Below are 15,415 nucleotides of genomic sequence, written 5' to 3' on the forward strand. Positions count from 1 at the left end.
GGGCCGACCGTATCCATGTGGAGGTGGTCGAATCGACCAGGTACCATAGACTGCGATGTCTCTACACCCACTGCAAGGCCTGCAGTCCCACATGCAATGCGCCGCCAGGTTTTCGACGCTCTGCACAACTTTCGCACCCTGGTATACGTTCGACGGTCAAGCTCATTTCACAACGTTATGTATGGCCGAATATGAACAAAGACGTTCGCTCTTGGGCAAAAACTTGCCTAGCTTGTCAGCGTTCAAAAGTGATTCGCCATACCCATTCACTCATCGGTGCCTTCGCCACTCCAGAAGGTCGATTCGACGAAGTCCACATAGATACGATCGGCCCTCTCCCGACATCCTATTCATTCTCCTACCTCCTTACTTGTGTCGATCGTTTTAGGCGGTGGCCCCAAGCCATCCCAATACGTGACACTTCCGCAGATACCATCGCTCGCGCATTAATCAATGGATGGATTTCCAATTATTAGTGTTCTCTATTGTTAACAACAAAAGCCACTTGATAAATCAGAAGGCTAGAAAGCGACACTAATAAAATTTGTTTTAAGAACGTGAGGTTACAACACCTTAATCGAGTCGAATAGAATACCAAAAATGGGAATGTACAAATGAAGGATTTAGAACTGATTTGTGGTCGGTCAAAGTTGCGGGCGGAACGGCGTTTGTCACGTGATTTGTGTGCTTGTGTTTGTGTTCTGTCCTTATACAGGAAAGTTTGACGTGTGTATAAAACATGAATCGTTCCGACGCGTACTAGACAGGAACTGACTTGTCTAGCAGGTCAGTCGCGGGATCTAGTAAACATGCATATACTAGGCAAATTAGGTGAAGCCGGTTGAGGGGACATGGAAATGTCCGCTACAGTCCCTTCTTACTTGATTTTGTCCTTTTAACCGTTTTGAGTAACCAGTGAAGATAAAAATGTGCGCCAACGCCCAGATTTGAGGTGACACGCGTTCCCACACCCTTGGCCCCATATTCGCTTCAAATTCCATTGGCGTGAGGGCTAATGTAATAATGAAGCGAATATGAGGCCAAGAGTGTGGGAACGCGTGTTACCTCAATTCTGGGCGTTGCTGCACACATTTTTATCCTCACTGGGGCGAGATGGCCCAAGTGGTTAGAGCGCGAATTTACTGACCGGAAGGTCCGTGGTTCTAACCCGACCTCTGTCTCTCGACTTCCCCTGTTTAGGCTTGGGCAACCTGGCAATATCCCCCCAGCCTTCGTGCAATGGCTGGCAGTTAGGCACCGAACGTGTGCTACAGCTGAACGATTTCTTTAGCCCTCACGCTGGTAGCAGATGTGTTGCAGCTCGCTTACGTCTTCGGCAAACTGGTCTGCGCCAATGACCTGGGCAATCAACGTCTAGGATCGGACAAAAAATCGCAAGCCCAATAGATTTTTGTTTGCTAATGAAATGCAGCACAGCTCGCCGCGTAAAACAAGTCTGCCCAGATATATTCATGCGTAACTCGGTCACTAACATGTACTAGAAATAAACTTGTCTTCACGGCATTGTAATAATATACGAGAGAACTTACGTGAAACCAGTCGATGGTACAACAGTTGATCAGTGAAGGGAACATACGAAGCCGTGATCTGAATGAGTCGCCGATAGGGCTCATCGCCAAAACTATATGCAGATGTCTTCGGACTCGTTCGGTGAAGTAATTGTACATAGCCAGTGGTGTGGTGTCCACTTTCCGACCCTTGGGACGATGAGAATAACGGTACAGTTTTGCAGACTTAAAATCGATAGCTAATCTTATTGGGAGTAACGAAGGGAGTGATTCATATGCAGTGAAAAGTAGTGATGATCTTGCACGGTTGCCGACTTTATATCACACAAGACAAGCCATAATGTTCTGCAATGGTTACACCGTCTTATGTGTGGTTCGTGAAGGATTTACTTCAACGACCAAAGACAATTTGTAAAGAAGCAAGCTATTCAACACAAAGCAACCATTTATGGGAATAACTCAATGTGGGTATGAAAGCGAAACCTGTATCGTGTTCGGATACGGTGAGGTGAAGTTGACTGGCTAAAACGCCGGGATAGCTGTAGGTTCATTTGCTTTCAGAATGTAGACTTTCATAGACATACATGGCGCTGCTTACAATGAGTTATCGCATCTTATTACGCAAGATGAAACGCATATACATTGTGGACGTAACCTGAAAAGTGCTCGAGGACCAGGCAGTGAAGCACAAAATTCTGAATCAACTGCTCCCTCCTCGGATAGTTAGTCAACGACCGGATACCTTGGTGTTTGGTAATACGGAAGGTCTCAGATCCTGTAGTGTCTGTAGTGTCAGTTGGCAAAAACTCGGCAGATTATTACCTGTCACCAAACTTGTGTACAGTGATTCGATACTGTCATGAAGGTCAGATTCCTGAAGACTATTTCATAATACCCGAAACCTACTGAGACCCTCAAACTCTACTAAACGCCAATCAGACAGCCTTGGATCAAGGTCAAACGGTGCCATAAAATATATAGCTCGAGGCCGTTATACTTGCACGCACTCCTTCGTTAGTTCTTAGGCTGTTGTGTTCCTTATCGGCGAGTCTTGTTCCAGCACTGGAGATGGGACAGCAGTTAAATCTTAAAGATACAATCTGTTACATTTACTTTGTGAATATTCTTTCTCCGCCTCTTCTACCTCCTAGGAGTTGGGATAATCGGTAGCTGCATTCACCGCACTTTGGTATACGCTGCGCTGCACTGTCACACTAACGTTTTCAATTATCCCCCGTTGACTATTGTAGTATGAAGCCAATCTATCTGTTTGTAATGATAAATATTTTGTTGGTATCATTATAGTGGTACAGAATCCCAACAGGTCTCAAACTACTGACGAACCCAAATGATTGTACTCCATCACATGTGGTGACGCTGTGTTCATCCATCGTGCATTCTTTCCAAACCTTTCGTGATTGCAATCTCACCTTGTCCTGTCAGCCAAAATAGATTCACAGTCATGTTCTTGAGACATTCGAAGGACTTTATCATTTTTACTGCGGCCATTATTCTTGTTGTCTACCAGTTACAAGCACGTTTTTAAGTTAATTTCCCAAACTAGGATGTCCGTTTGGAGAGGAACTGGTGCTCCTCTGTATTGGGTGTGTCAGGACAGCCTAGCCTATCTAAGTGCTGTTTGTAAGCAATGTGTAAAGAAACGCAGAGACAGACCAGTTACGATACCAAGCAAATGTGAATAGTAAAAAAGATGTTTTATGTGGATGCCTAATTAGTGACTAACCTCGTTTCGTGCGTGAACCTGGACCTTGTCAATAACTTCAGCTTTTTCATCTGGCGGAAACAGGTTTGGAACGTCACCGCAATTGAGCAGCATCGAAATATCTTCCATGAACGATTCTTCCTTCAACTGGCTATCACTAATCAGGAAGACGGTGGACCGGCCGTCACATCCGGTTTTTATCATGAGGCGTTTCAAGTCCTCGCGCCATTCATTCACCCCGTAATTCCTCGTAATTTCAATAACAAACAAATCATAGTCATTGATGTGGGTAGCCAACCTAGTTGCACTTTGTCGGCCACTGCCTCCAACACCTAAAATCAACCAATGAAAGTGCATGTTGTGTGTAGAAGGCATACTAAATTCCATCAAAGTTTTGAGTATATTGTCTTAAACGAGAAAAAAAACAAGTAACCGATCGGTTGGCTTTACTCTGGTGATGCATCCTAACACCTACCGTCTACCAGATACAATAAGCATATACATAAAGCCCGAACTCTGACGTTTTACTCATCACTTTTTGAACTGGTGGTCTCTTCAACCTGTTGTGTGGTGGCCTCTGGGTGTGAACATAGCAAACGCATTGTGTGTTGAAGTCAACGTTGTAAGCTGAAGTCATCAAATGTCCCAGGCTAGCAGCGTTCTTTCGTTTTGTCTTTCACTAACCAAGACCACTAGATATACCGTAGTTTGACCAACATATCCAGCTAAGCACGAGCACCACGTCGTTACCAGTGCTGTCTTCAAGTCAAACCCAACCGTATCTACAAATTCAAATTGGCAGTTTTAGCGATCGTTACCCATGTACCATCTGAGGATCATCAGATTAAATTTGGTGACTGACTGCTTTTGCTGCAATATCTACTAATGTACGCACATAGATCGCGGTCATTCACAGGAAGTCCTCTCGTGTTACTTATCACGGGGTAGTCAAGTTCTTGGTTCAATAAGTCAGTTATAGCTTGAAGCGAAACGTTCATGACACGTAATATGCACATCGTTCACAGTCCATACGACATCACACTGCTTAGATTTTGGCTCTTCACTGAGGGCATTAAATTCACAAGTTCTCTGATCATGTGTACTGGGTCGTGTAAGAACTAGGTGGCCCTACACCTATGTGACGGACTGCACTCACATAGTGAAGGTAGCCTACGGCCTATTGGAATTGAGCCGGATTTCGAACTTTCAAATGTGAAATCTCACACAAGTTTCATTTACTGCCGTTATCGCTGTTTGGTTGAAAATTGGTGCATCACCAAATCAGAATTCAGGAAATGAGAAATTATTTCGTAGTACCGGTGAAAAGAAGGTCTTCGCTACGGAGTTATTTATTAGAAAATGCCAACTGAACAGTTACAGACTATTGGACAGGGAAGCAAAACTCTCATGTGCATCTTGCTTACAAAAACTGAATATCCATCTTCCTTAACTTTCCTGGATATTCATTTAATGTTTCTCAAATCCGAACAAGTGCTACAAAATGACTCCACAAATTCCGCAATAGATCTCACTTTTCAAGAGACGCAAAGCGGATTTAGGAGGAAACATACTACTCGCATGCCCCCATCAGTAGTATCACCGTTACACCGGTATACACAATTCCAATATTTGAGGGAATAGAAGATCATGTCCGAAGATGCAAACTCTGTTATAATGAATTTCAACACAACGAAAACCCGGTAGGCAGACGGGGACCACCAAGTGGATAAAGGTAATAACCTATTGGTCGAATATGGAACACTACCATTTAATCAATAAAATGGACAGCCAGGTTTGATTACACATCACTTACCAACAAGCAAAGCATGTCCACTTTCTTGTTGCAGCACGCGACTCACGCGACTGATATGCTCAATGGCAAATTTGAACATGACCAAATTCATTGGGGTTTTGGACAAAGAGTTATAGTCTTCCAGATAGCCTTCCATTCGGGCTGTTAGTTGTTTCGCGTCGGTCACCTCATCGTAGATATTATCATCTTGCATGTAATTACCAAACAACAGGCCACGAACATCTTCGACAGACACACGACCACTGAGGCTCAAGTGACCCAATACTTTGTCCATATTGGTGCGGAAGCAATCCGAGCATGTTTGACGAACAATTTCAAAAAACTTTGTCTCGTCTTCAGGGAAGATAAGTCGATCATAAAAGACGCGATAGACCTAGTACGGGTAGAAGAGGATAGTACACATCATGAGGGAAACAGCATCCATCGATATACAACCCTCCATAGGTTTTATCCACCTAGGCTTGTCTAATGCTCCACCTCCGAAAATTTTCTAACGATGGCAATAACCAAATCGTTTTTTGAAGAGGCTGTTTAACTTCACACACGATGATGAAGTGTACTCAAGGACCGGAGCGACTTTCTTTTCATTCTCATGACTAAATCGAATACGTTTCAACCCATTACTCACAGTTCCCGTTACTCGGTGTGCAATGCTTGAAGTGAGTATTGCACTAGATGTTCTGCGCCGAATGGATAGAAGCTAAGGGCAGACCTGGGCTTATCATGTTCCAATTCGTTTGTTTCCCGATATATTTTCCCAGAATACCGAAACCGATTTCTACAACAAACTTTGAACGGAAATGCTGAAAGCAGCAACGAAACTCTGATTCAAAATTATGAGTACCGAACTGGTAGTTGAGCACGCGGCCGCTGCTGAGTACTGCTAGCACTGGATGAAGGCGGTTGCCGCAAACGAAACTCCATAAGGCGCTTAATTTGGATTGGTCGAAAGAAATCAAATGCCAGACAATGTATTGACTACGGGAGACGTTTATTTTTAGCGACCCACACACAACAAGGAGCTAGTAAATACGTGCATAAATGATGGGAACAGAAGAAGCCAGAACAGAATACTGGGATGAACAACTCAAAGCACATAGGTTCCTGTGTATGACCGACTTAGTTTGAGCGAGTAATCTGCGGGTCTTATTGGTCTTGGTGCATTTGGCAAACCGATTCGGTGTTCGGTACTGTCCCTCCATTTGAGGAGGACGACCACGATGTTCTAGCGTTGAGGAAACCCCAAACTCATGTTCGACAGCTTACAGAGAATGTAGCTTAATGCGAAAGCACACTGTTGTCAATTAGGCACGTCCTTTTTATATGTACGGGAGAGTGAAGTGTGTTTCCACAACACGGAACAGTATACAGCAGTTATGGACACAGTACACAACTCATGAGGTTGCTGAAAACTCTTCGACAGCCGACGACCGGTTTCGATCTTTTTGGGGCTCATCAGGTAGGCGAATCTTCCGAGTTTCCGCCAAGCTTATGTTCTACCTGAATCCAAATTGCATCGATTTCGATTGATAAACTCAGTTGTGTACCAAAATGGTTTTGACGGGAGACACACCTGGAATTCAGGTGAATCTCCCGTTACAGCAGCAAGATAAAAGTACGGTTCCCAATGCTACTCACTTTGACATTGGTGCAGACGATCGGATAGTTATCGCGTGCTTGTATATGACTACAGGGACAGAAACGCTGAACATCTCATCGCTTTGCGTTTCGCTCCAGAACAAAAAAACGTTTCGTGTATTAGGGGTAGTCGTTGTTGTTCAAACTGTGATAATAAAGCAACAGTGTTCAACACATTTGATAATAAAATCACAACCCGCCACCATTTGGACATTGGTAGGTTAAATAGTCAGTACGGTGCTCATGGTGCCTTGTGTTACACTGTGGCACACCGCTTTCCTCTCTTGCTAATTGTGCCATCTGAGAGAGGCGTGACGTCCTGCGTTCTGCGGATCACTGGTTTATAAGAATCTAGGTAATGGGACTTTTAACCCGGGGTCTAAAATCTTGCGCGAAAGGAAAGTCTGAATCAGAGGTGCGACCGACATCAGAATATTATCTATCAAATACAGTGGCTCCCAAGTCACAAGACATTTCACGCCAGTGTTTGGGTGTGATTTCTTGAACAAGACATGAGCCACGCAGTTTTGTGGATAAAGCAACTACTCCCGCGCGACTCGTAAAACGGTGTGGTATTGTACTTGTTTTATCAGCTAATAGCTTCCGTCTCTGATAATAAGTTCAAGCAAGTTAAAAGTTGATAATTACATGGGCGTGCGGATGGTGGACTCCCGTGAAGATACCCATGAGGAAAAAATTAACCGCGTCTGCTCCAAATTGGTCCATCAAAAAGACGATCCAGCCTGCACGTACGACATTTTTTGTCCGGAGAACAAGCATGCTGAGAGTGTTATACCGATTAGGAGAACCACGAATCAGAATTTTTATTCGACTTTTCGGTAACCGAGAGCCACGCTTGTGTTAAGGAGAGTTAATTCGAGTCGGAGTAGAGTCTGAACAATGAATGACGCGAGTTCATAATGCAGCGAGACCTGGATTTCACTGTTCTGTATGCCTGGCATTTTGTAAGAAGTTTCTGTGAATTTCCACTGTCAAAAGAGACTTGCTGACCCAGATAACAGCGCATGTGTCTTGCGGGTCCGCTTTCTGTATAGTGATCAAATTGCACGAAATTAGCGAGTATACACTCATTTGCAAGCTGTTTTTCGAGAGACCTGGAACCCAGCTGAATCTCTCGTTTGTGATGTTCTCAGGTTTCAAGTAGACCATAAGTTTGACGGAAACCGAGGGACTGCGCCTACCTGATGAGCCCCAAAAAGGGCGAAATCGGTCGTGGGCTGTCGACGGATTTTCAGCAATCTTATGAGTAGTACGTTACAAAGATGTACATGTATCGCGATATCTCGAATATCGTAGCGACTAAAACATGAGGCGGCCTGGTGCAACAGATTCAGTTGCCTGAGAACATCACAAACGAGAGATTTAGCTGGGTTCCATGTGAGTCTCTCGAAAAACCAAATTAGTTTGCAAATGAGTGTATATCGACCAAAATACTTCTTTATAACTTTCTGCAAATTCGCATGTCTGTGAATCACCGATTGAAAATTTTGCGTACGTCGAGAAAGAGACTTGTGATTGAAAAAGCTGTTGATTTCTCGCAAAAATCGCGGGAGGATCTGTCCCGAATATTCCAAAGTAATTCTACTTGGCTTTCTCATTCTCCTTTCATTGTGAAAAACATTATTTACCATTTCAACTGGTTCGCAAACTTTGACGATTCGTCGCTCATACATGCGGTCAAATTTGATCTCGACGACATTCATTTTTTGGTTATGGAAGACGAAAGATTGTCCTTATGAAGTTCCACGATTGATCTCGGCGCAGTAAGATTCTATCCAGCTGTGTTTAACACGAGATAACCATCCCTGTATTTGACGCACTGAGTGATTGGGTATGCAGCCGAGGCTTCTACACATTTGTGAATTGTTCAGTTTTAGACCGGGCCGGACAACTCAAGAATATCGAGATCCTCTGGAACGGCTTTAGCCTAATTCAAAAAGGGAAATCGCTGAAACCTTTTCAGCCATGCGCAAATTTGTAGATTTTGGTTGTCTTTCAACGTTGTTCGACTGCAACACCTCAGCCTACAGTTCTGCATACGCACGTTCATCACCATGGATACGAGTGTTTACAAGGCGGTTAGGACGGAGTAAATGCATAGCCTATTGAAGAATATGAGGATACAGACTAAATTCATCCAACGACTTACTTCGTGAACCCACAGGCGCATAAGCTTTTCCTGTTCGGTCAAGTGTGTGTGCGGCACCAGTTGAACACCACGGATAACCCGGGCAAAGTCTCGCAGATTGAAAACATAGTGTGACTTGGCTGGTGTTGGGAGGAAGCTCTGCATTGTTTGTTTGTAAACTTGCAGCGTAGCTTGTACCATAATCTGTCATGGAAAATCCAACGGTTAAACGTAACAGTACAGTTTCACGGAATAGAAAGTTTGCGTCCTACTGGTTATGTTAAAATTGTTAGACTGATTTATAAAGGAAACTACTCACATGGTTGGTGAAAACTCTTCGACAGCCCACGACCGGTTTCGCCATTCTTGGTTGACGGAAACTCGGGGACTGCGTCTACCTGCTGAGTCCCGAGAAGAGCGAAACCGCTTCTGGGCTGTCGAAGAGTTTCTAGCAAACTTGTGAGTAGTTTCCTCCATGAAAATATACTGGGATATCTCGAATATCGTGCCAACTGAAACATGAGGCGGCCTGTGTGCAGCACATTCAGCTATAGAATATCATAAACGAGAGATTCAGTTGCATCCCTCGTGAAGACCAAATTGATTTGCAAATGAATGTACTTTTTTTTAGACCGACTTACTTTGCCCAGCCGCTGAAATTGTGGTTCGAATCCTTTGCTGAAGTGAGCGTCCACAATGTTTGAGAAAATGCGTAACATTGTGTTGTCATCAAACTCGTTCACGCCCAAAACATTCAGGTGGCGTGTCAGTCGTGAGGTGATATCATTACGACCACCACCGGGAGGACCCATTGCAGCGATCATACGCTGGGAATAAGAACAAGAATAACATCAGGACAAAGGTGTTTATGAGTTCAACTGTTGGTTTTGTTTTGGTTCTCAAGAGCCAAGTTTGTGGTGGGCCAGCATATTTCTAACATTTTGGTATCTATTGATACGGATTGGCTGTACCACTAAGAGTGAGCAGCTTTCAATGGCCTCAGAATACGAAGATGTGAACTTTAGCTACAAACGGCTATAACCAACCCTGTCTGGTGAGCGAAAATTTGGTTAAATTGCCCACGAGGGCCATTGAGGGCGTGACTGGCGTCTGGCAACGTCTCCAACCCTTGATATGGCCCGTCTCGAGGTCCCCATCCAGGAAGACGGAAATGACCAACGAAGCTGAGTTTGCTGGTAATGGCTTTGATACTTCGCTGCCGAGTCATTGTTTGGCCACCTCTGGCTCTCTTCCACCCTTCACGTGGTTGTGCGAAAAGAGCCCTTCGAGGAAGTCGGACGACTGGCGTACGCAGCACGCGACCAAACCAGCACAACCTATGCAGGGTGAGTTATTTTCCCCAAATACCAGATTTGAAATTCCATCCATCAATACGCATTCCGATGTGACTCGGGGATCAATAAATTCGCGTGAAATGATACCATTTGGAGGTACGGTTTGATGTGGTTTGGATCTCGCGGACTGTCTGAAGAAACTTTCGCTCAGGGTTGATAACATAGAAAGTGCCGTTATTCTATTTGCACACTTAAAAGATGCCCGGTCTGCAAACTATCTAGCATTAGCCTAAAGATTTCCGTTCAGTATCCATGAAAGAAATACGCTCTTTCATGGCAAACCCACCTTTTCCCTTCCGCTTCTTCTAAGCATGCATGGTAGACTGCAGTGGAGTTACTACAAACTACCGACAAACTTATCAACTTTCTTATAAGAATCTTATCTTCTCAATGTGTGCAATAGCATCCTCAGTGAAAAAGGTGATAAAACAATCGGTGATGAAAAGGCCTTGCTACAGATTGGTCAATCATCTTCAAAACAAGCTGAGGCCAACTACAATGCGTTAGGACAAAGCACTTTCTATCCCGCTCCAAAATCAGCCGACAGAGCGTAGTCTGTGATGAGTGAATGACCAATTGTGACTCACCACATCTGCCAAAATTTGTTTCGTATTGTCTTTACGATCGTACCAATGCCCATGATCCATCCACATGCGTAGCAATTCAATAGGCGGTTGAGCTCCGTACTTCTCCTTCATTGGCATGTTCAGATCGTCTACAAACACGATACACTCTTTTCCAGGCGGTGGACCATAAACCCCTTTTCGACGTCGATCTAGTCGGGACATGATTATGTCTTGAGTTTGATTGGCGCTGGTGCGTGCCGAGAAACTGAGCGTATTTGGAATGTATTTATCTTTGGGCAAACTCACGAGATAGCCGTTTGCAATCGCTGTTTTCCCGGTACCTGTTGAATAACAAAGGATAAACCTAGTTTGAGTCCGAACACTTCAAATCGTTGCTGTCCACTTGGTAAGGCTGTTACCGGTTGGGGAGTGTGTCACCCTCTAAAGCATTTGTGGCTACAGAGATTAACATGTATTAAAGGAAACCAGCCATCTCCTAATTAAAAAAAACACATCGTGCTAATAACAGACAAGTTTTCAGCGTTCACGGCATCTTTCAACACACGGTGTGAACATCCAGAATTTCCAGACACACAGGAATTGGGTTGGCACTCACTCAGTTGGTAGTCTACTTAATTAACATAATGACAGAATCACCGATATCATTCAACATTGTCCAATGCATTTTGTTGTTAATCGCCTTAGCAGTTCCACCGCATTATGTCTGCGTTTGAATATAATTTGTAGGCCAATCAAATGGATGGTGTGGTCCTTTGTTACTTGAAATGTTTCTATGGCGTCACGCTGACTCGCCGCATGATTGCCTCACTGGTCGAAGCGCATCATAGATCATGGAACAGACTATGGGAGGGATGTTGCTGACAGCAGATATGTTATATGAAACGGTCTTTCGGCTTTCGACCACCGAGTGTGGCCCTGATACAAACCAACTATTCACATTGCTTAAACTCTTCATGTTTCTCCGAATTCACTTTTGTGATGTCTATTAAACACATCCACTTTGACTCCATGGATAACACATAAACATGGTCATCATCTACTTGACAATATTTCCTATTTTCTTGATGACCATTGCCTGGTGTTTTTTTCGTTCAGAGTGAAATGCGAAAATTGATAGAAACAAGCTCGGAAATAACAAGAAACGCGATGATTTGATGTCATTTAACAGGTGATTTTGGGCTGCTGAAGATCGAACCAGCGTTTGTCAAGCACAGTAAAGCAAAGGAAAACGCATCAGATGGTGCTTATCATCTCTCACAAGTTATGGATAGCCCAGACCCTTGTGCCAGACCGTTCGTTAATCATCGTTCACTTGATTGAATCTCATTATCAAATTCATCCGACACACCCTACTTCCTGTGTATCTGTGCTCAGATACTCGCGTTTTGTTTGGTATCCGATGGCAGAGCTCTCTGGCTAGCGGTGTGCCACGCAGTTAGGTTGATTTTCATTTTGAATGCATGTCAATTAGAGGTCCATGATAAAAATTCAATTGACTCCTTCAGCATCAACATCACCATTGTCAGCTGTAATAACCGCGTACTTGTCGTACAGTGGTTGTAGCTGCCACGGTTTCGTTCACCGATGATTCGGCGAGATGGGATAGGAAGCTGCGCAGTGGAGGCGGCAGCTGATGAGTTAGTGCGTGGATACAGCACTCTCAGTGGACTGCTAAGTGGGGGGTTGGAAAGGGAGCTATGCATTGAAGGCAATACCTTGGATGCATGAGCGCCTTTGAGGGCGCCACTGAGCCATGTCTGACAATGTCCCTAACCCTTGATAAGGCCCCTCGATCAAATAACTGACAGTCAAATGGCCCAGGGACGTTTGTTTGTGTGGTGGGAAGGGGTTGGGGAGGGACATCGGTGGACACCGAACTGTGCGAGCAAATGATACCTCGCGGTTGCCCAGACCGAGAATTAAGACTAGCCGAGCCACACAAACACGCACTCGAGATGGCTCAGTGGCCAAGGCGCGAGTCTTCTGACCGGAAGGTTCGTGGTTTGCATCCAACCTCAGCATCTCAACTGCTCCTCTCCAGGTTCGGGCAAGCTAACAGTATCCCAGCCATCGTGCTCATTTAGGAGTGCACAGTAGCTAAGCCAAGCTGAACAGTTATTATTGGAAGATACTACTGGTTTTGTTGTCAATCAGTAGTAATTTCAGATGTCAGAACGAAATTCGATATTGTTTGGAATTCCAGTGGTGTCATCGAAAACGAGTACGAAAGTAACTCTCACAGTCTGCTTTGAAGCGACAACCGACATCTACGTCCACTCAGTGTTAGCTGCACTACTTTTGTACCAGGAGGTAAACTCATTCGAAGATGACTGAACCTTTTTGTTGGATAACGTAACTCCTGGAATGTAGGCACTGTGACTGTTTCATCTCCTTTGTCCCTTAGAATGTAAATCAAATACTTAACCCGGAAAAATATCATGTACCAATACCGAAAAACATCTAACCGATCACCATGTGGAAGCCTGGTTGCTTGTAGAATAAAAAGGTTAGTCAATTCTGTGGGGAATTTGGCCAAAACTTACCACATAAAACGGCTAGTGGCTTCAACTGAGATTTAGCCCCCTCACCATCAAAATTCAGTTCGAAAATTCAACAGAAACTCTTTAGTTCTTCCCACTCGGCAAGCTGCCTTGCGATATAATTTCTAGAGTGCTGTCTTCTCAATACTCTTCAGCGTAGAATGAACCAGTGAATTCGTTAGATGACCTTTTACCAGCGCTTTCAATATTGCAATCAGATGGGTGGTTAGCGAACATCTCCGTGCTATTTTACTGAAAGTCAGTACTGAGGCAATGCAACAGAAATCGAACTTTTGCCTGGTTGAAGTCACACAATGAAGCAACCGATTTTGATGAGTCTTATTCACTGACAGACGCTTTGTTTGTGATTGGCTTAAGTCTAATGGGGTCTTGTTTGATAGCTAAATGTCTCCCAAATGCAGACGTTTAGGATGGGGCTGCTTTCGCTTTGGAGGATCAGTTTTCTCACTTGAGAAAATGTTCATATTGTTTTGAGGACCCATACTAGATCGGCAAATTGTATAAATAGGGGGTCTGGGGAGCAGGAAATAGATTTCCATAGCCTGCAAGTATATTCGTGGATCCATTCTGCTCCTTTTGCAAACTAAACCTACAAGATTCTCTCATGTTTCGGACCCATGGAAGGATAATTCCCCGCGATCAAGTACTTTGTTCAACAGAAATGCAGTGAATTCCCTTTACTGTCAGATAGACAATGAAAACAGTCTGTGTCTCCATTGGAGTGTGACAGAAAACAAGAACAGAGAGAGAGAGAAGAGAGAGAAAGAGAGAGAGAGGAAAACATACCATTACTTACCAGTAGGTCCCACCAACAGCAATGGGATCCGATTGATGGTGTACAAATTGAGGAAGAAGTTCATTCGTGCTGTTTCTATTGTTGTCACAATAATCTCACTGGAGTCAGATTCGTTCTGTGGGATGGGAGATGCCGGGGAGCCGGCATTTTCACCGCCATCTATCCCCTCGGTCTTGGGTATCGGTTCCGATGAGGGTAGAATAAATTGGCTCCACTCCTGCCACGAGCCTGCGGATCGTTTGTCGAACCAGAAATCGTACACGGTCAATCGTTCAGGCACCGAGTTACCCTTTGTTAGTTTGATAGTCTTCGGTTTGGGATGTTCCGAATTCACACCGGACACCAGGTCACGGAAGAATGTGTCAAACCGTACACGAGACTCAGTTGGCAATGCGCTACCAATGCTCCACACGATGGAGAACAGGAACAGAGCTTGTATTTGTAGGTAGACTGTTTGTGCAGACATCGTTTGCTGTGGATTAGGCGGCGCTTCAGCTGCCTGGGCAGCTGAAAGAGGAGGCATGGTAACGAAGCGTGGGTCAGATTTGTGGTCATCAGATCCGTAATCATGCCTATCTTTAGTAGTAGGTTGTTACGGGATCCCTAGAATTCACATTCACATCACTCTCGTTTGAACAGCCGCCCTACTGTTCTAGCGAAATCATTCGGATGAGTCAGTACTAAAGGGGGAATCACTGGACTCGAGTTCCGATCTTACCAGAGCTGACCAGATGTGCATACCCTGGTCCTACCGAGGTTTAAACTCCGGATATCCGGCATACGAGGTATCGTTACCACTACTGCATGAGTGCACGCTGGGCGGATCTGATTTTTTTTTACGTCTGAACACTTTTATGCCTGATTGGTTGGCCGGACGCCTCGAGCACCGATCCAGTAACGGTCCTGGTTGAGCTGATCGATTGGCCCGCCGACGGGGAATTCCCAGCGCGGTGGTGGCACGGACGTCTAAACCCCACTGGGCGTTTTTTTGGTTAGTTGTGGGTGGCTGGCGGGATTTATAGAGTCCCAAAGGGCACAGCAATATCGACTAGTTTTTACGGGTAGCGGGACTAGACGTACGTAAGCGTCAACAAAGGACACCAACAAACCGATTTCTACACGGGTCCAGTATAATGGAAACTTTACTAAGTGTGTTGTCAAAAGGTGATCCATTCAGCAACTGAGCTCTGGTGATAAATAAACTACCACTTGTCCGAAATCTGAATCAACGAACAGCTCAAAAATTATCGAAGTACACTCATTT

The 15,415-nt window shown here is 44.5% G+C and overlaps 2 protein-coding genes across 2 annotated transcripts in view; one reads left to right on the plus strand and one right to left on the minus strand.

Annotated features, from left to right (window-relative positions):
* Nucleotides 1-15,415, minus strand: part of T265_02480 (hypothetical protein) — a gene marked incomplete at both ends in the record, with an annotated part of 103,559 nt that overhangs the window by 45,767 nt on the left and 42,377 nt on the right. The window contains 6 exons of the mRNA XM_009166729.1: nt 3,274-3,659; nt 5,066-5,438; nt 8,874-9,056; nt 9,494-9,679; nt 10,795-11,114; nt 14,152-14,658. Coding sequence (XP_009164993.1) covers nt 3,274-3,659; nt 5,066-5,438; nt 8,874-9,056; nt 9,494-9,679; nt 10,795-11,114; nt 14,152-14,658 — 1,955 coding nt within the window. The remainder of the gene's footprint in view (nt 1-3,273; nt 3,660-5,065; nt 5,439-8,873; nt 9,057-9,493; nt 9,680-10,794; nt 11,115-14,151; nt 14,659-15,415) is intronic.
* T265_02479 (hypothetical protein) overlaps nt 1-15,415 on the plus strand; it is a gene marked incomplete at both ends in the record, with an annotated part of 42,954 nt that overhangs the window by 10,260 nt on the left and 17,279 nt on the right. Inside the window, one exon of the mRNA XM_009166728.1 lies at nt 14,043-14,444. Within this exon, the coding sequence (XP_009164992.1) occupies nt 14,043-14,444 (402 nt within the window). The remainder of the gene's footprint in view (nt 1-14,042; nt 14,445-15,415) is intronic.

Source organism: Opisthorchis viverrini (assembly GCF_000715545.1).
Source record: "Opisthorchis viverrini unplaced genomic scaffold opera_v5_30, whole genome shotgun sequence".
NCBI classification, from domain to species: Eukaryota; Metazoa; Platyhelminthes; class Trematoda; order Opisthorchiida; family Opisthorchiidae; genus Opisthorchis; species Opisthorchis viverrini.